At 45.7% G+C, this 20932-nt stretch overlaps 1 protein-coding gene across 7 annotated transcripts in view; it reads left to right on the top strand.

Annotated features, from left to right (window-relative positions):
* ARHGEF3 (Rho guanine nucleotide exchange factor 3) overlaps window positions 1–20932 on the top strand; it is a 284073-nt gene that overhangs the window by 235310 nt on the left and 27831 nt on the right. For 6 of the 7 annotated variants that reach the window (XM_084903131.1, XM_084903126.1, XM_084903127.1 and 3 more), the window contains one exon: window positions 10479–10586. In XM_084903131.1, the coding sequence (XP_084759257.1) occupies window positions 10479–10586 (108 nt within the window). Of the gene's footprint in view, window positions 1–9205; window positions 9642–10478; window positions 10587–20932 lie in introns of those variants that run through there. The other variant, XM_084903128.1, reaches the window with a different exon arrangement.

Genomic DNA, 20932 nt, shown 5'->3' on the forward strand with positions numbered 1-20932 from the left:
GTCAGGGTGTTGAGACCATAGGATACTGAGCTCAGAAAAGTTATCTCCTATTTTACCCTTAAGTCCTGTACAGAGAATCACCATTCTCGGAGCCAGAGTGATAAGAACTTGGTCACTTGCTACAGAGGTTTTCGGAGTAATTCTAAGCGCTGGGGAAGTCTCAGCAAATGCCTCGAAAGTACCCTACACAACAGTTCCGGAACCCTGAGCAGGGGTGGAATGCCCGGGGGCATTGTCCTCCTCCTCCTCCCCCCCCCCCCCCCAAAGGGAAGCCAGGGAAGCCCTTGAACCGAGATAAACAAGCACAGCATTGATATCCCACCTCAGGGTTTCCAAGAAGTCAATAGGAAATGACCCGACAGGGCCTTCCTCTGGGCCCTGGGGCTGTGATTAGGCCACCACGCCGCCCCCAGGGGCCTCGTTGGCATCCAACCCCCAGGGATGTGCAGCTTTGGCCCCCGGTTTCCAGACCTGGGGACCCTTGTGGCATCGTGGTCACGTTCCTCCCTCTGGCATTCTTGCCCAAAATGCATAGCCTCGAGCTAATCGTGAGAACACATCTCCCGAAAAGCCGGCCTCTGCCCGCAGCCCTCACCTCCAGGAGGCCAAGCTCTGAGCAGCTGGCCCTGCCGCCTCCACAGAGGAAGAGCGGTGCTTGCCCCTCAGAGGCAGATGTGAGCCAGGGACCGCAGGGAGGGCTGAGTGTCCCACTTCCTCTTTCTCCGAAGGGCTGCCGCGCCGCGTCTGGGCCTGACCAAGATGAGTTTCAGGCAGTGGGCTGGCGTTTGCTGAAAGGAACTTATTGGGGTGTGGGTATGCATGTCTCCTTCTGCCCAAGGTTAAGTAATAGTAACATCCTGTGCAAGAGAACTTGAATGTGGTTTTCTACTAAACTCCCATATTTTAGGGCTGTTTATTAGATGTGTTTAATCCTGGGCCAATTTAACCAGTAGCAGACTAATAAAATAACAACTTTGGGCACGTTGCCAGGACAAATGTTGACTTACCCTTATAATGTTGACTGAAATGAATAACTTTGAAAGTAATTGAGGAGTGAAACCTTAGCCAAAAATACAGTGTCTAAAACAGTGGTTCTGTTTTATTTTACTGGCACAGCTAAGAGATTACACTCCATAAGCTAGGCTGCTGCTGCCTGCTGCAGCTCTCAAAGTCCTACCTTTTTTCTTTTTTTTTTTTAATCCTCACCCAAGGGTATTTTTCCATTGATTTTTTAAAAATATATTTTATTGATTTTTTACAGAAAGGAAGAGAGAGGGATAGAGAGTTAGAAACATTGATGAGAGAGAATCATCGATCAGCTGCCTCCTACATATTCCCTACTGGGGATGTGCCTGCAACCAAGGTACATGCCCTTAACCAGAATTGAACCTGGGACCCTTCAGTCCGCAGACCGACGCTTTATCCACCGAGCCAAACCGGTTTCGGCTCCATTGATTTTTAGAGAGAGTGGAAGAGAAAGGGAAAATCAGAGAGCAAAATTGATGTGAGAGAAACATATCGATTAATTGCCCCCTGCACGAGCCCTGATCAGGCCCTTGCAGGGGAGGCAGGCCCTTGACCAGAATCGAGCCCGGGACCCTTCAGTCCACCGACTGATGCAGTATCCACTGAGCCAAACTGGCTAGGGCTCAGAGCTCTACCTTTTACTGAATTATTTCCCAAGGTTCTTTTATTTTTTTCAGCGTACAAACCATCATTCAGCAAACATGAATTTCCCTGTGGAAGACAAATAGGATAGGTTATTTTTCCCATGTGGGGGGAGAAAAATTCCATGATAATGAGAAGAATAAAAATAATAATGTGCTTGAGGTCTTCCCTCAAAAACAAAATGGTCTGCCTCCTGAGAGTTTGCGGTAAAATTGTTTCTCTAGGCTGTGTATACTGGATGAAACCCATCTAGCTCCCTCCACTCCCCACCTTTCCTTCACTTTGTCATTTGGTTTATACAGATGTTAGAGAGCCATACTGTTTTTCTAGCATGTTTTGGACTTGAAGGAAGCAGTGAAGGCCTGGAGGAAATGATGCCAGGATGACCACAGGAGTTGTCATGAAATGCGATTTCTTTCAATCCCTTCCTTCTATGCATTATACGGGAAGCTGTGTTTGGGCAGGGACTGAGCAGGCTCTCAGAGGCTCATGCCAGCATTGTCTGAGCTCAGTCAAATGTGCGCCTGATGCCTCTCCCTTCACCACGGCTGCCCTAAAATGACCACCACGTAGACTGACCTTGACCAGATGCTGGGGATGCTGACTGGACTCTGGTGCTGACTGACTGTCCCGGGCAAAGACAAACCCCCTATGCAGGGAGTAAGTCGTAATTTCTGCAACCTTAGTGGTGTTCAGTGGTGTGCCCCTGAGGGTTGATGGTTGATTTTTGTGGATTTGCCCAGACCATCTTGGGACACCTCCATCATATGCTTTTCAGCATTTCCATGGGGGAAGGGGCTAGAGAAATGATCAGACCTTTCAGCACAGCAATCTAACACCCTGCCTGCAGCACTGCAGCAGCGTGGCCATGGGACTAAGCATGTTCTGAGATTTTATTTAGCCAGGCTCTCCTTGTTTCCCATTAGCAAATAAAGATTACCCCCCTCCCCAACACACACACACACACACACACACACACACACACACACACACACCAGCCCTTGTTTTTTTCTTTTAAAGAAGGAAGGAAATTGGGATGTTTTCCTTCAAGGGTCCGGCAGGGAGAGAGTTAGGCCATGTTATCAAAGAGGAAATCAGACCTCCCTTGGGTGCTGGAGCGAGGCAGCCTGACTCCAGGGGGAAGATAAACAGAGGGGCGTGGCCTCCTCTGTGAGGGAGCCAGGGAGCTGTTCCAGGTGGTTTATCAAGGTCCACAGCGCCTGAGCTCCTTTGTTGGGATCACTGATAAGCATCTCTTGGGGAAAATTACAGTTCTGGATTTGAAGATTGTTTGCTCACCTTATGGGTTAGAAGTCAATAATTCTGACATGGGTTTGGCCTAATCAATGAAGCCAGGTTTTGATTAGATGTGGGACTCATTTTTTTTTTTTTCTTTTCAATTTCTGGAAACAGATGCCAGAGGAAAGAAAACAGAAAAAAATACTTTTCATGGAAATTTTGGAGTTGGAAACCATAATTTCTTTACTGGTGTTTGCTTTCTCTCTCCCCCCCCCACCCCCACCCCATTTCATTCATAGATAGATAGATAGATAGATAGATAGATAGATAGATAGATAGATAGATTGTAAAGGGTCACTTTCAGGCTCCAGAGAAGCTCCCCTTCCTGTTTCTGCAGCCCCACTGCTCTTGCTCAGGCTCCTCATTGCTGCCTCTGCCCTGCAACCACTGGGGATGCCCTGCCTGATGCCCACATGCCCCACTCCTTGCCCGCTGCAGCCAACACTGACTCTGCTGGGCACTCTGCCTGGACCAGCCTCTGGCTCTCCCTGTTCCCTAGGAGAAGCTCTTCCTAGGTGACACCTGTCAGTGAGCCCATTTTGCAGGTGCCCGGTAATCACCGGCAGAACTGGAATTAAAAGGAGGCACGTAGTCACAGCGTCTCTCTTCCAGGATGTGTACTCATCACAGAGGGAGTGCAGGAGGTCTCCCTCACTCACGGTGCCATATGGTGACCTGTTGTCTACCACACTCCAAAATATTAAACGGAAAATTCCAGAAACAAACAGCTCATGCGTTTTAAATTGCACACTGTTCTGGGTGGTGTAATGAAACCTCGTGCTGTGCTGCCCAGGACATGAATCATCCCTTTGTCCAACAGATTCATGCTCCACATGGCCCCTGCCCGTTAGCCAGTTAGTAGCGTCTCAGTTATCAGATCACCTCTGGGGTACCGCAGTGCTTGTGGTCAGGTCACCCCTCCTTCACTTAGTAATGGCCCTAAGCACAAGAGGAGTGATACTGGCAATTCAGATATGCCAGCGAGAAGCGGTCAAGTGCATCGTTTAAGTGAAAAGGTGACATTTCTCTGAGTAAGGAAAGAAAAAAACTTGTATGCTGAGGTTGCTAAACTCTACAGTAGGAACAAATCCTCCGTGAAATTGTAAAGAAGGAAAAAGAACATTGTGCTAGTTTTGCTCAAACTGCAAAAGTTACAGCCACAGTGCATGGTAAGTGCTTAATTAAGATGCTAAAGACATAAAACTTTATCATAGGTGCGTATGTTTAGGAAAAACACATCGTGTATAGTATATAGTTCAGTACAGTCCATTTCAGGCATCCACTGGGAGTCTTGGAACATCCCCCCCTTCCCCCGAGGCGGGAGCGGGCGTGGTTACTGTGCTAGTAACTTTACAATCTAGAAATCCAACAGACACGCCTGTATTCCTTTCCTAGGGCTGCTGTAACCAAGTACCACATGCTGGTGGCTTCGAATAACAGAAATATATTTTCCATGGCTCTGGGGACTCGAAGTCCAGAGTTAAGGTCTCAGCACAGCATGATCCCTCTGAAATCCATGGGAGAATCCTTTCTTGCCTTCCTAGCTCCTGGGGTTGGCTGTCAGTCTTCGGTGTTCTGTGTATGGTAGATAAATCATCCCGTCGCTCTCTTTGTCATCACATGGCATTCTCCCTGTGTGTCTCTTATGAGGACACCAGTGATTGGGTTTAAGTAATCTAGTGTGGCTCCATCCTAACTTGATTACCTCAGCAAAGATCCTATTTCCATATAGGGTCATATTCATAGGTTCGGGGGTAGAAATTCATCATATCTTTTTGGAGGGACACAGTTCAACTCATAGCGCCATCTTATCCAACAGGTCCAAGTTGTCATCAGCAGTGATAACCTATAGGGACATAATGCACCCTGGTATGATGCACCGAGAAGGGCATATTACTCTGCGGTTACCTCGTTCTTATTTAATCATGCTAGCGCTCCTCAATTACTCTGAGGTTGTAACTTCCTTTTTATTTTATTTTATGATATCACATAATTGTCCTCATCCCCCCCCCATTCCCATGCCAAACCCCTCCCCACATATGCCCCCACCCCCCTGTTGTCCATGGCCACTGGCTAGGCCCATATGCATGCACACAAGTCCTTTGGTTGATCTCTTCCTCTTACCCCCACCCTCCCCTACTTTCCGTCTGAGGTTTGAAAGTCTGATCGCTGCTTCTCTTTCTCTGGGTCTGTTTTGTTCATCAGTTTATGTTGTTCATTATTTCTTCTAGATGTGTGAGATCATGTGACCTAAGAAATAACATGAAGGTGATGAGAGCATCCTAGAGGGTTACTGGGTGGGTGAAACGTGGCCCCTGGGTGTGCACCCTGTTGCACAGATGGAGCTCAGCTAATGCTGCCCTGGTATTTCCAAGCATTGGAAAGGCTTTTTTATTTATTTATTTATTTTATGACTCCAGCAACTCATGGGCAAAAGCATCTGCTGACACACTTGGTTCTCCTCTCTCTTGCTCCTGGCCAGGTGCAGAGCAGCCAGGAGCAGTGCTTCCTGGCAGCAGAGCAGTCTAAGTCCCGCACCTGTGTCTGTGCTTCTGGGCCCTCGGGGCTGTGGGTACGGCCCAGTGAAGGTGCAGCTACAACTGTAACCATGAAATGCAGGGAGAATGAGTGGGGGTTTCCTTATGCCATGCCTATTAGAATGGAACTGTTTGTGAAGGAATAAAACATTGTGCTAGCCCTGGCCAGTGTGCTCAGTTGGTTGGGCATCATCCTGTGCGCTGAAAGGTTGCTGGTTCAATTCTCGGCCAGGGCACATGCCCCGATTGATGAAAAAAATATGACCTCCATGCCTTTCTTCATTCTCCCCTTCCTCTTACCCCTCTCTTCTTTGTTCCCCTTTATTATTTTTTCTCCCTTGTCCTCTGAAAAAAAGAAAAAGCATTTGATAAAAGTTCGTATGGATTCATGATAACAATTCACAGCAAACATAGCATGAAGGGAACTTTCTCTACTTGAAAAGGGGTGTCTTGTCCGTGCTTTCAAGAAACATAATACTTAAGGATGAAATCTTCATATTAACCTGTTAACCGAGCGGGACGTATGAATTCGTCAAACGTAAACAATATCGGGTACGGGTAGGACGTATGAATACGTCCTTGAAATATATGTTGTGCCCTGAAATGGGCGGGACATATATTTCTGAACAACAAAGGTATTAGTCATCCATACATGTCTCAACATGAATTTAAGACATGGAGGGAATCAGTATAATTTTGCTATTGAGAGTGGTGGATGTGTTCTGGGTGAGCAGTGACGGGTATGTACTTACACTTACCTACCTATTTTCGTATTATATATTATTTACTTATATTTTTTATATCTCCAACCTTTATATAATAAAAAAAATATAAAATTGATCCAATCATCAATAATTTGTCAGAAAAGTTTAAACGTTTTATGTATGTGAATGAGAAATATGCGTAGATGAATCTCTTCTATTATGGAAAGGGAATTTATCTTGGAAACAATATATATCTACAAAAAGAGCTAGATTTGGAATGAAGTTGTTTATTTTGAGTGAAAGCCAATCTGGATACGTACAAAATATAATTTTATACACAGGCAAGGACACAAATTATGGTTCGAACTACCCACAAGAAAAACAATCAACAAGAATTGTTTTGGAGTTAACACATGACTTACTGAATAAAGGGTATAGATTTACTTAGATAATTTCTATACGTCAATTCATTTGGCTGAACTTTTGTGTCAAAACAATGCAGACATTGTTGGAACAATGAGGATAAACAGAGTCGGAATCCCCAGTGAAATAAAAGCAAAAAAATTACAGAAAAATGAACATATGTAAGAATCAAAGACAAACTTGTGGTTTTAAAATGGAAGGATAAAAAAGACGTATTGATGCTCAGTTCTATTCATAATGACGAAAAGACAATGATTGAAAAGAGAGGAAGAAGGCAAGAAAAACCGAATGTTGTCCTGGATTATAACAAGAAAATGGGCGGCGTAGATTTGGGAGATGGAGTTATGGTGGCCTACACGGCTGCCCATAATAGGGTAAAAAAGTTTTATAAAAAAAATTTTCTACAATTAATTGATATGTGCTGCTTCGAAGCATATATTATATACAAAAAAGATAAAGGTCATTTGGATCGATTACACTTTTTTTTTTTTAAATATATTTTATTGATTTTTTACATCTATATTTCAATTTTTTAAACTCAATATTTCTATTTTATTTGTGTGCTTTTGTTTATTGTTCTGTAATTGTAAACTTTTTTTTATATTTTTATTGTATATAGAAATAAAAAAATATATTTTTTGTAATCTTTATAATTGTTTGTAAAATTTATAATTTTTTAATTCGATGTTTCCATTTTTTGGTTGGTATTCTTTTCTATTTGTTTATAATTTTTATTATTTTCCTTTGTGCTTTATATATAAATAAACGAAAAAATATATATTTCATTTATTTTGATTAAGTATAAATAAAAATAATAATAATATAAAATTATGTCCACTGGGCGTGACGTACTGACACGTCCTAGTGAAAGAGTATGCGCCTGTTGTACGTTGCGTAATTAAAAAGGGAACTCCCCGGTTAACAGGTTAATCACTTCTGATTCAGGAATTAGACTCGTGTACGCAGTAGCTCAGCTTGTAATCAACAGTATACAGGTGGTTCTAGCCATTGCAATAAGACAAGAAAAATAAAAGGCTGTAAGGCTGGAAAAGATGCAACAGAACTGTGTTGTTATTCAGAGAACGCTGCCTACATGAAACATGCAATGCCTTTTACTTTTCTTCTCTTTTAACTTTATTTAGCGTGCTGCCCTTCTGCTCTGTCTTAAAATGGCGTGGTGAGGGCGGTGTCTGCACTTGAGACAGGGCGCCTTGTTCCTGGGTTTAGCATGCTAAACCTGCCCGGCATGGTCTGGCCGTCGAGTTGTTGGACTCGGAAGCCTCTGCAATGAGATGTGTTTTGTCTCCTTTCTATAACGCCCAGAAGCAACCCTGGTATTGCATTTGCTAGTCCTGAGTAGAGCTGTCTAACTAGAATCTGGGAACGTTTTCCCTGAGGGCTCTTTTTAGACAGCAGGAAAATGTAGCTGGATTCATACTGACTAAATGGAAAAGAAAAATTAAATTAGGCCAAGATTGTTTTTTTAATCGCCTATTCTCACTGAACGTATTTCATACTTCACTCCTGTGGGTCATGCACAGCACCTCCTCCTTGGACCCGAAAGCCTGGCTTTAAAATCGCACCTGCCTGCTCTGCTGGACTGCAGCACTAAGTTTCTGGTTAATTGTTCATTACTTGGGAATGAGACTGGCAGAGAGCAGCCCGGGGTTGACTTCCGCACGGTCAGTGCCTTAGGAAGGGAGCTTTCATGGCCGTCTCGTTAGCAGCCCTGCACGGCCTTCAGAGGAGCTGGCGTTGGCATCACGTGTTACGTTCTGCAGCTGTCCAACTGGGTCGTGTGAAAGGACAGCAAAGTCAGCAAAACCTCAGAAAAGATGACACAGCAGGTGGAACAGAGCTGAGTCTTCTCCTGTCCTGCCAAGCGTGCAATACTCCCTGCCCCTTCTTAAAGCGAGAGAACTCAATTGGCATTTGCCCTTCAACCTCCCCACTCTGACATAGACTCTGTGACCCATCCACGTTAGCCATTAAAGGAACAGAGGCCCAGGAGCCTCCGGGTGCTGAAGTGGGTGCAGGATTACTGGAGACCAAGTCCTGGCCCCCACCCCAGGAAATCCCATGCATCTCACTTGCTGCAGTGCAGTTCATGCCACCAAAGGTGGTGATACCACAACGCTGGCATTGCCAGCCTAAGGCAGGACCCACGTAGAGGAATTCAGGGGGTGCTCAAGAGTGTGTGCGTGTGTGTGTGTGTGCGCGTGCGTGCGTGCGTGCGTGTGTGTGTGTGTGTGCACGCGTGTGTATTCATTATGCCAGTGATGCAGCTCTTACGTAAAACGTATTTTTGAAATCCTCCTCTGAGGACAGATGCTCGGGAGCCAGGAATTGGAGGGGGAACATCCTGAAGGGCACTGTCACCTGGAGCAGCAGAGCTCTTGGATCTCTCAGCCACGGCAGGGATTAGAATGCGAGGTCTCTTTCGTTGAGAGGTTTATCTTTCGTGTTTTGGAGCTGAGCCTTCCCAGTGTTGGGAGAGTTTCCTATGGTCCAGCTCAGCAAGCCGAGAAGCTGGAGAGGTAGCCGGCAGCCTGGATACGTTCTCCGTCTTGGAAAAGGGCTTCACTGCTTCGAGAAATCGTGACCTCACTCCTGGCCACAGTGCAGAACTGTTCTTGTTTTTATATTTAATTGCCAGCAAAGCTGGGTCCGTGTCAGAGAAGGCTTCTGATGTCTGAGGCTGGCAAGGGCACAAAATGACATGAGGGCTTCTTGGCAGAATCCCAAATCCAGACAGAATTTTCCCAAGCACCTACTATGTTCAGAACACCCTGCAGGGATGTCCTGGAGAGGCGGAAGTTCTGGCTTGCTCCTCCAAACTCTGAGAGAAAGCGACGGCTGAGAAAGAAAGATGAGCATCTTGAGACTCCCCCTGGAGATGATCGAGGTTCGCCACAACGTTTGTCACGTTTGGCCTTTTCCACTAAAAGCTGGTGTGTTCACGTGCTGTCCGGCGCCCACCGCAGGTCAGATGGAGCTTAGGAAGACAAGGGTAACTGCTCTCTTTGTCCTTGCAGGATGTGTTGTCTGTCGTCTCCGTCTCTCGGTCTGCTGTCTTATTTGTGTAATTCTTGTCTGCAGAGTCCCTGGCACTGGTAGGGTCTCTCACCCACCAGCTTGGTTTTGGGGTGACGTGCAGATTTGCCTGTGTTTTATGTGGAGGTGGTTTTCAAAGCTTACGGTTGTATATAGTATAAAAACTGATTGCCCACGGCAGGGTTTTTTCTCTTTGTGCATTTTCTTCTGCTGTCTGGTTTTTCTTTGTAAGTATTGTGTACCTTTCAAATATACCGAATATGCAAACATGCTTTCTTAAGAGCCCAGGAATAGAAGAACTTCTTTAATTTTTTTTAAATTGGTTAACTAAAAGATTCCTTGTGCTTTAGAAAACCCAGTGCATATAGAAATGTGGAGAGTGGCTTTAGGCAAGGTGAAAAAAAAGGTTTTTCAAAAGAAGACGCCAGAAGCCTCAGAGGCAGCCGCCTGACAAGGTCACTGGATGGGAAGTCTGAGGCAGCTTTCCTCTCAGGAGGGTTTGGGGAGAATGATGTTACCGAGTTAAACACTGTCAGCTATTGGGAGTGGGGGCAGGGAGCAGGTCTGGCCCCTTCGCCGTGTGCTCAGAGGCTGCTTCTGTTGACATCTGGCTGCCATTGCTCCTTCGGGCTCCTGAGCCAGGTCACCTCCACGCAGCTGGAGCGAGACAGGGCACTGCTTGCGTTTCACAGATCCGTGAGCAGCTCGTGAGTGGGACAGACTTGTGGTGGAGTTATGTTTTCTTCAGCATCGACTTGACGTTTTCATTTCTTTCTTCTTTTTTATCCTACAGGAGCCTAGTAATAAACGGGTCAAACCCCTTTCCAGAGTTACGTCACTAGCAAACCTCATCCCGCCCGTGAAGGCTACCCCACTGAAGCGCTTCAGCCAAACCCTGCAGGTAAGAGGCACAGCGGGCTCCTGTGTGCAGAAAACCATGTGCGAGAAGGGCGTTGCTGTTTTACCCAGAGTCTGCCCTGGTTTCAGGCTGACCTGAATCGAGGTTTATTTCAATAGAAGGGAGCAAGGGAGGGGTCTGAAAGGAAGAAAGAGGTGTTTCAAGTTGTAAACTAGGGTCAGGCGGTGTTCTCTGAGAGGGGTAACGTGAGGAGTCATCTCTGTGCGGTCTTTTCTCACAAATCGTATTTCCGAGTTGCACGCCCTATTCCGACGCCCTCTGACAGGTTTCCTTCTAACATGCCTCTGGGCCTCCTGAGGATGTGAATCAGAGGGCAAGAGAACCTCATGGTGCAGGTCGGGATCTGCATTTTGTAGCACATGGGAAAGGATTCAGCCCCCCTCTGTCTTCTTACGGCCCAAGAGCTAGGGGTGCTTTTTCCTTTTCTGCATGGCTGAGGAAAACTTAAAGAGGGATTATATTCTACCGCACATGAAAATGATCCAAATTTCTAATTTCAGTGCCTATGAGTAAAGTTGTGCTGGGACCCAGGTATGCCCAGTATTTATGTCCTGCTTTTGACTATGGCTGCTTTTGTACTCCAGTGGCAGAGTCTAGTGGTTGTGATCAGAGACCATATGGCCCACAAGGTCAAAAGTATTTGCTATCTGGTTCTTGGCAGAAAATGTGAGCGGACCCCTTGCTTAAGGACAGGGGTCTGGAAATGAAGCATCTTAGCTCTGACTTCGGCTCTGTCGCTCCAATACTTTGTCACCTTGGGCGGCAGATGACGTAACATCTCCAGGTCTTGCTTTAATTCCTAACGGGTGGACTGGGGTTGATGCCACCAGCTCCTTTACAGAATTGTTGTAAATATTTACAAGATAGTGCATTTAAAAGGCTTGGTATAGTGCCTTGATCCTTAGTCAGCAATCACTTATTTACTAATTAGTTAGCCAGGAAGTAAATATTATCTATTGTAGTAATTGTTTGGTTAACAAGTGGTGGTAGTTGTTCTTGCTCTTGAACTCCTGATAGAGTTTATCTTTTAAAGTGAAAGCTGAGATTTGTCCAGGCCTCCAACCCAATTTGAGAATCATCTCTTGTAATCTGAAGCCCACAAAAGTCATGGCTGAGAAGGGTCATCTTGTTTAGCTGAGAAGTTGACTTGAATCTGCCTTTTCTCACTTGTCCTGAACAGTTTTCTTTGTAGTATTTTTTTTTTTCCTTGACTTTGTGGGTCATTAGGGAAATTGTGGACTGGAACCCAGGGCTTGTCCCATGCTCTGATAATCTATGACTTGAGAATGATTTGAGTTTCTCTCCTCCCCTCCTGTCACTGCGTCCACATCATTCAGCCGATGTGCTATGACTCCGAGTTGCCCAAACTATTCTTGCTTGGGCTTCTCGGAGTCATGGCACATATAGAAGTATTTCGAATCATTTGGAGAAAAATTGATCTTTTAACAACGGTATGAGTCCATTGATTCTCCATTTGGGGGGAAATAAAATTATGTTCCTACACACTATTCTCAAAAATAAGTTCCAGAGGGAAGAGAGATCTAAACATTCAACAAAAGGTCAAACCTTTGGAAGGAAATATGAAGTTAAGACAAAGTCTTCTTAAACAAATCACAACCAGATATATAACTATAAATTAAAAAATGATAAATTTGGCTCTAACCAGTTTGGCTCAGTGGAGAGAGCGTCAGCCTGTGGACTGAAGGGTCCCAGGTTTGATTCCGGTCCTCCAGAGATTCCATCCTCTCTGGTGCTCCTCCCCTGACGTGCCCATGCCTCAGTTAACCCTGCTCACAGTGTCTTCTGGATGAATACCTCAGCACGTGGTTACCTATAGGCTTGGCTCTGGTTCTGTTGGTGCTGGGGCCTCTGGGTACCCCAGGTCCCCTTTGTGGGAGAGCAGAGGGGGGAAAAGAAGGTTGTCTGGAGGAGGCAGACGAAGGGCTTTGAAGCTAGTGGAGAAAAATGTGTTTACCTTCTCTCCCCCGTGACCAGCCCCTCAGCCCTCTGGCCAAGTTCATGGCAGGCTTCCTCTGGAAGATTCATCACTGCCCTAGTCCCGCACATCTGGTCTTTTGCTGAGTTCTGCTTTTTGGAAATTATTCAGCTTGTCTACTGCTATTGCACCCTTTCCTTTCCATCCCGGCGACTGTGGCTCAAGTCCATTCACTCTGTAGCCATTTCCCCCGCTTAAGTATGAGACCCCCATGTTGCCAGCATCTCTCCTCATTGTCTCCTGGGACAGTCCACCCTCTGCCCAAGGAAGGGCCTCACTCACCCCCTCGTCATGCATCAGGCCCTCTTCCTGAGATCATGGCGCTTACATTCTAGATAGAGTTGCTTTCTGACAACTCCGTGGCCACATCTGGCCCTCAAGTTGTGTTTTGTTTGGCTGCACAGTGCTTTGAGCTAACAATTAAAAACCAAACAGCCTGTGTAAGGACCTGGCCTTCTGACTCCTCTTGAGGAACTGGAAGGCTTGGTGGTGCTGGGCCTCTGTTCCCACATGGCAGTGAGGAGCCGGGCCTGTAGCCAGCCAGCCGTCACCTGCAGATGTCCCCATTGTCATACCTTCAACATCTTTTCTTTGGCTTCCCTGGCAACCTTTATTTCTTTTCTCCTGCTGCTGCTCCATGCAGATCCTACACAGGGAGCACTGCAGGAAATATTTGATCACCTTGACTATTTGCATTGACCTAGAGAACTGGGGCAGAAAGAAATCAAGCCATGTCTGAGATGCAGCAGACGAGGCAAGGATGAGAAAGCCAGACCCGAGGGAGGGATCTGACATGTGGAAATTAGTTTCTAAAACCTCAAAGGTTTTTTTTTTTTTTTTTTTTAGCAAAATAATTTTTATTTACTTTTTTAAAATATCATGGGTAATAGCTAACTCCAGGCTCCAATTATGGACAGAAACAACCCAGCAGAGTTATGCATGGTGGTTGTGCACGTAGACACAGAGAGAACTTGAGCAATGTGCGTATGCTGTGAGTGTGTCCTTGAGGGGTCAGCAAATGGGAATACGCTCCTGTGGTTGTATGCAGAGTTCAGCGGCCATGTTTGCAGGGGGACCTGGGAAGCACCCCCAAATATTTCCAACAGTCACCTTGGTGCGTGCAGTGCAAGTTCTGCAAAATTATTTCCAGTCCTAGCATCTCCATAATCCCATGTCCTTATTGCTTCCTGCACCAGCTAGGGTGGGATAGGATGCTGATGCAGCCTGAGGAGCAGGGAGGAGGAGAGAGAAGGGGAAGTCCCAAAGCGGGTACTCAGTGGGCCGGCCTCAGATCCTTCCCCATTTTGCCTCCTGTGGCCTTGACGCCCATTCTAAAAGGAGAGGAACAGAGAACACGGAGGGTAGGGGCTGCCTCCCAGCATTCACTTCTTACCATGTGTACATATTTATGCCCTTTCTCCTTACAAAAGCAACGCAAGGCTGCAATTGAGCAGCTTGGCTCTCTGCCACAGAGCCCCTTGCCCTGGTTCCTGGCTCCTTAGAGCCATACATATCCCTTTGGATGTCCAGTTGTGTCTCTCACGTTGGGCTCCTTTTATTAGAGGAGAAGAGATGAGTGAGGCCCAAACACCCACACACGATGCTTTAGTCAATCACAGAGCACTTAGCAGTCCTTCCTCTGGCTCCTCGGGAGGCTGATGGAGAGTGCGGGGCTGGCAGCCTCTTCCAGAGGTTAGAACCCCACTCACCAGCAGAGTGGTGCTTGCAGCAGCTCCGAGAGACACTACAGGCCTTGTTCCCTCTTCCTCCCTCATGCCCCACATGGGCTGGGGGCTCGGGCCTCCGCACAAAGGCGGCGTTTGTGGAGGCCAGAGAGGGACAGCCAACTGCACGGCGCTCCGTCTGCTGCTGACGGGGGACTAGCACTGCTGGTAGATGGAGCACAGATGTCTGGGTCCCTCCGGGCCCATAAATCCTCCACGACCCTGCCCGGAGGAAAATCCGGCCCAGCTCCAAGAAGGACCTGCATGCACTCCCGTGGAGTGAGGACGCGAGCTCGCCTTCCGCCCCCCCTTGGCCAGTCACCCCGGCGCAGCTGTGCACGCCTGGCGGGCTCATTCTGGTCCAGCGTGCGCTGGGGAATGCCGCGTTCATTGCAGTGTCATTGAGCCTGCCTCCTCTTTGAACGTGAACTTTCTTTTTTTTCCTTTTTCTTTTTTTTCCATTATAAAAGTGTACGTTTGTTAAGGAAAAATACAGAAAAGGAGAAAGAGAAAAGGACACATACGTACAACCTTTCACTCTAAAATAACGCCTGTTGGGATTTTAATCATTCTCTTTCAAGTGTCATTCCAGGTATAACTACATAACCTACACACCCTGAGACTAATTTGGGGTTACTCCCAGTCCATCCAGCCTTATCTTGGTGTGATCTGTTCAGTTTTGGAGGAGACCTCCCACAAAGACAGTGGGGGACTGGTTTTTTGTGCATCTCTGTTGGTCTTGGCCTCACATATTTCCAAGCTGTACGGTTGGGTACTGAAAGGTTCCTCTTTATCATTGTTACAACCTCTTGGGGGAATTATACCTTTTATTAAAGTTAAATGATTCCATTTATTTCTTGTAATGTTTTGTGGGTTTTTTAACTTTAATTTTTTTTTATTATTTATTTTTTTTGCATTTTGCCTCATTCATTCTTATTTTTTCTTTGTAAGTTAGCTGGATGAGAATTTTTTATGGCTTAGGGGAAATATTATTGATATATCACAGTTATTCTTGGAAATATGGTCATAATTTAATGGACTGTGCATATATTATTCCAGTGTAGATGTGATTTATTTTATATAACCAGTCTCCTATTAATGGATATTTAGGCTGTGAATATTTTTACATTATTACATAACTCTGTATGGAGAATGGTTTTTTAAGGTGCTTGTTCTTTTTCTTTAAATACCTACATTCTGTTGTGCTTTCTTTTCTGGTTATGTAACACCATTAAAAAATAGAAAAATATAGAGAAGCACAGAGAACAGAGTAAAAATCCCTCATAATCCCATCTCCTATCACCACAAAACTTCTGTTAACATGTTGGCATATACTCAGTCAATCTTTTCTTTTACTATATATTTACATGTGTATTTTGTTAAACAAAATCATAATCATATTATAGCACTACTTTTAACTTGCTTTTGTCTTAACAGTATAAAATAATCTTATAGTATGAGAGTATATATCCAAGTTATTAAATATTTTTCACAAACTTGATTCTTACTGGGTATATATATATATATATATACTCTTTCATTAAAAGGCTATACCAGTTTATTTAATCATTCTTTTGTTATTGGATATTTCAGTTGTTTTCATTTTTCCACCATTATAAAATGCTTTAGACATCCTGATCACAAATCTTTACCCCACTCTGTAATAATATATCACCTTTGCAACAGATAAAAATATTTAAGATTTGAAAATCTTATATGATGAACATATTAGAGAGGGGACGCTTAGTGCAGTGGCCTTGGGACAGGGGTGGAAGGAAGGGTGGGAGGGCTTGGGTTGAGCCTGGAATGGCTCAGAGGTGATGAGGACGGAGGGGAGAAAGGGCATGTCAGATCTGAGGAACAGCTGAGAGAAGACTGGTGGCATCTTGCTTTGGGAAATAAGTAGGAGGAGAACCCAAGCATATTTGCTTGCTCTCCATGGCTGGAAAGCATGATTTTCTTCTCCAAGGACCTCACACTTAGTCCCCTGGCCCAAGGTCACACACTTTCTGTAACTCACCAAAGTCCTTGGTCCTACGTTATTTGGCAGGCACAGAAACAAGCGTGGTGTGTGTGTGTGTGTGTGTGTGTGGAGGAGCCAACCAGAAACCATACTGCCTTTCTATCTAGAAGGTAAAGGTATAGCTGAGAGGTGACCATGTCAAGGGGAACTCCTGACCTCCTGCCAATCTTTACTTCCCTACAGTAGTAGTTAAACCATTGGAATAGTTGATTATAATGGAAAACTTGTCAATTTTTACTTAGTAATAGCAACTCAGTTAGTGGAGCATTTTCTCATATGCCTTTTGGCCTTCTGTATGTCCACTTTAGAAAACTGTTCTATTTAGATCCTTTGCTCATTTTTTAAAATATATATTTTATTGATTTTTTTACAGAGAGGAAGAGAGATGGATAGAGAGTTAGAAACATCGATAAGAGAGAATCATCGATCAGCTGCCTCTTGCACATCCCCTATTGGGGATGTGCCTGCAACCAAGATACATGCCCTTGACCGGAATCGAACCTGGAACCTTTCAGTCCGCAGGCTGACGCTCTATCCACTGAGCCAAACCTGTTTCGGCTCCTTAGCCCATTTTAATTGGATTATTTATCTTCCTTATGTTAAGTTGTATGAGTTCCCTATAGATGTTGGAGATTAAAACCTTATCAGAGATAACATTAGCAAATGTATTCTTCCATGCAGTGGGTTCTCTTGTTTTGTTGACAGTTTCTTTTGCCCTGCAGAAGCTTTTTATTGTGATGTAGAACCATTTGTTTATTTTCCCCTTAGTTCCCATTGTCCTAGGAGATGTATCCATAAACATGTTGCTACCAAAGATGTCTGAGATTTTGCTGCCAATGGTTTCTTCTCTTTTTACTATGTTTTTAATGTGCATTAATCTGAACCAGATTTTATTTATGTGGTTTTATGTTTACAGCGTCGCTGAACTCAGTGTTCATGGTCTTGCTGGTTTTGCCTACTGGTTTTGTTTTTTCTTATTAATACCTCTTCATTCTGGAAAATCTGGAAAACAAACGTAGAGCAGTATGAAGTTGGATATGAAAATCACCCCTAGTCTCTACCAACCATGGTGACACCAATGAACATTTTGTGTTTAAATAGGGATCTCCCTTCTCTTACTTAATTCTGCATGTGAGACCTTCCCGTTATCAAGTTTTTCTCAAAAATAAGTGACTGTATAATGTTCCCTTTTACGGTTACACTGTAATTTATTCCATCCCTATTGTTGGTCATGTTAGACTATTTCTTCAACACTGTACTGCCGAGGGGTTTTCTTCTTCTGTAAGTCATCCTCATGAAGGTCCCTCAAGGGTGCTATTTGTGTCCAAGTAGTTCCAAGATGCCTGCTATTTGCTAATGAATGAAAACATATAAATAAACACTGATGGTGGCAGTGCAGATGGTGGAGTAGTAACGATGATAGCTAACAACCATTTCCTACGGACCCTGTGCCAGCACTTGGCTAAGCCCTTGACATTTTCTTATCTAACCCTCACTACAACCTTGTGAGATACTATTACCACAGCCCTTCCACCTATAAGGAAACCAAGATCCAAAGGGATTAACTTCCCCAAGGTCCCCTGGCTTCCGAGCGGACTTGAAGCCAAGTCTGTTTGGCCTCAAAGCCTTTGTTCTTTACCTAACTCCATGTTGTGTGGCCAAAAGACCGGGCTCAGACCCTATTCCAGCCCTTGCCTTGTTCCAGTCACTTTAGTCCTCTGGTGCTTGGATTTCTCGTCTTTTAAAAGGGAGCACAGCACCCGAACCTGGCCCGTGCCTCTCCCAGGATTAGCGTGAGGTTCGGATGTGCTGGAGGCCACACAGCGGGCAAGCGTTGCTTGTCGATTTAAGTTAAATGTTCTCATCAAGCCTTAGGTGAGACACTCCGCCACTGGGCTGTTGGAGAACGTTTTCTGGCCCCAGCCGAAACCACTGAACCTTTTGTCTTAGCCCATTGTAGTAGCGACACGGGAAAGTGTTTTCTTCCTATAGCTCATAGCTCCCAGGCCATTTAATAATAAACTGTCTGTCACCACATAGCGATGGGAGGCGTCAAGAAGTTCCTGGCTGGAGCTCTTTTTTAGGAGCGTGTTGTCTTTGGCTTGGAGAGACCTTCTGTTTTTTGGAAAAGGTGAGGGAGCACGCTGCTGAACAGGCAGCGTTAGCAAACCCAATCTGCCCCATCGCGCCTCGCCTGCTGGGCTTACATTTCCTCCGACACATGCCCCCGCCTGACGGACAGTCCCCTGGGCCCCTGCAGCGCCTTTTCCACCACCAACTCGGCATAAACACGGGCACCCACTTCCTCCGTGCGCGTTATCTCTGCCCACGATGGCCGTTGTTATTGTAGCTGCTCGCAGTTACGAGCTTCGGGTTTTTGGCTCCTTTGCTAGGCAGCTTTCCCTCATGGAAACTCTTGCTTGTCCTGGAACGGTTTTCATTCCAGGCCCAGAACCCCACCACCATGCCAGGCGGGGGATTTCTGGATGTGTTTCTGTTTTGTATGCCATTGCTCCCAAGCCTGGGTCCCTCTTTCTCAAGTGAGCCCCCCTCCTGGTCCCCACAGACCCCTGTTTCTCACCCCGGGACAGCCAGCCATGTGTAGCGGTGTGGAGGTTGTTGTAACAGGGGCGGGGCACTGCTGGCATCTAGTGATTGGCAGTAAGGGTCCTGCAGAACACCCTATCATCGCAGGACAGCCCCTCACCAGACAGAATTTTCTGGTCCAAAATGCTAGTGGTGGCAAGGGTGAGAAATAGCCTGAAACTCCTCCGTTTGGGTACATGCACCCCACACCTGAGTCTTACCCTAGAGCACATGTGTCAAACACAAGGCCCGCGGGCCAAATCCAGCCCGCCAGGCCTTGCAATGTGGCCCGCACCACGCTGTCATCACTGCACTCCGCTGTCAGTTTATGACATTGTCAGTTTATGACTGTTCAGTAAACCATTCGGCCCGCGATTTAGGCTGGATTTTAGATTTTGGCCCCTTCTCTGATTGAGTTCGACATTCCTACCCTAGAGGAAGCAGGGTAGGCTGTTGAGGGGAGGAGAGGTTGGACTGAAATAGACCAGACCTAGGTGTCATTCTGAGTTTAAACCATGGACCTGGGTTTAAGTTCTGCGGCACTCTTCATTCGCTGCGTGACCTAGAGCAAAGTGTCACCCTCTCTGAACCTCACGTTTCCCCGTGTGCAGAACAGGGGTAGGACTCCTTACCCTGGGGTACAGCAGGGCTCTGCAGCTCCCCTCCCAGTGCCCAGCACATACCACATGCCATTCTTTCAATAGGCACCCTCTCTGAGCCTCCGTTTCCTTATCATAAAGTGGGAATCAGTCCCCACCTTGCAGGGCGGTTGTGAGGACCAGAGAGAACTCACCACAAGTGCTAAGCGTGGGAGGCACGCAACAGCCCGTGTATGACATACATGGTCCTTCCCCTTAGTTCCCAAGCCCAGCAATCACCAAGGAAACACAGCAACAGAGCTCACCGGGCATGGCTCACTCATTTTTCTTCAAACTGCAGCAGAAGAAAATCTCCAACTCTCTGGGAGTTCTCAATATATACATGAAAATATGCCCGATCTTACATTCAAAACATGTAACAGAAATGAAGGAGGTATGGTTGTTTTTCCTGTTAGGTTGATGATAATGTCCTGTTGCCGAGAGTCTGGAAAAGGTGTACTGTCATGCCATACACCTTTCTGGGACAGGCGGTTGGGAGGTCACCTTGGCAGTACATAGCAAATGTTAAAATGTTGATTTTCTTAAACAAGGACTTCGTATACATAAAGGATGTTCATGGAGGCACTTTTTGCAATAGCCAGATACGAGAAAGGATCTAAATATCCATTCGTTGGAGTTAGTTTGCATCCATGTGGTCCACCCAGATATGGGTTACTAACTCGGCAGCCATTAAAAAAAAGAGTGAGCCCCAGCTAGGATGCTGTGTTGATTGGAGCATTGTCCTGTACACTGAGCTGCAGGATCAGTTCCTGGTGGGGCACATACCTAGATTGCAGGTTCCATGTTCCATTCCTGGTTGGGGTGCATTCAGGAGGCAACCGATTGATGTTTCTCTCACCTCTCTCTCTCTCTCTCTCTCTCTCTCTCTCTCTCTCTCTCTCTCTCTCTCTCTTCTTCCCGTCTCTTTCATTTCCTCCTTTCCTCTCTCTCTAAAATCGTGATGGAATGTTTGGAACCAGATAAAGATGACGGTTGCACAACATGCACAACATTGTGAATATACTAGAGGCCACTGAATTGCTCACTTGAAATTTTGTTCATTTTATGTTGTGTGAAGTTTCACCTCGATAAATTCTTATTCTTATTACTATTTTTGGTAATCCTCACCCAAAGATATTTTTCCATTGATTATTTTAGAGAGTGGAAGGGAGGAAATGGAGGCAGGGGAGAAACGTCAATGTGGGAGACACACCAATTGGTTGCCTTCTGCACAAGCCCCAACGAGGGCCACGGATCGAACCTGCAACCCCAGTAATCAAGCCTGAGACCCTTCAGTGCCAGGGCCAGCACTGAACACACCCACTAGGACAATAAATTATTATTTTAAGTCAGTCTTTTAT

Source organism: Pipistrellus hanaki, assembly GCF_964339955.1.
Source record: "Pipistrellus hanaki genome assembly, chromosome: 13".
NCBI classification, from domain to species: domain Eukaryota; kingdom Metazoa; phylum Chordata; class Mammalia; order Chiroptera; family Vespertilionidae; genus Pipistrellus; species Pipistrellus hanaki.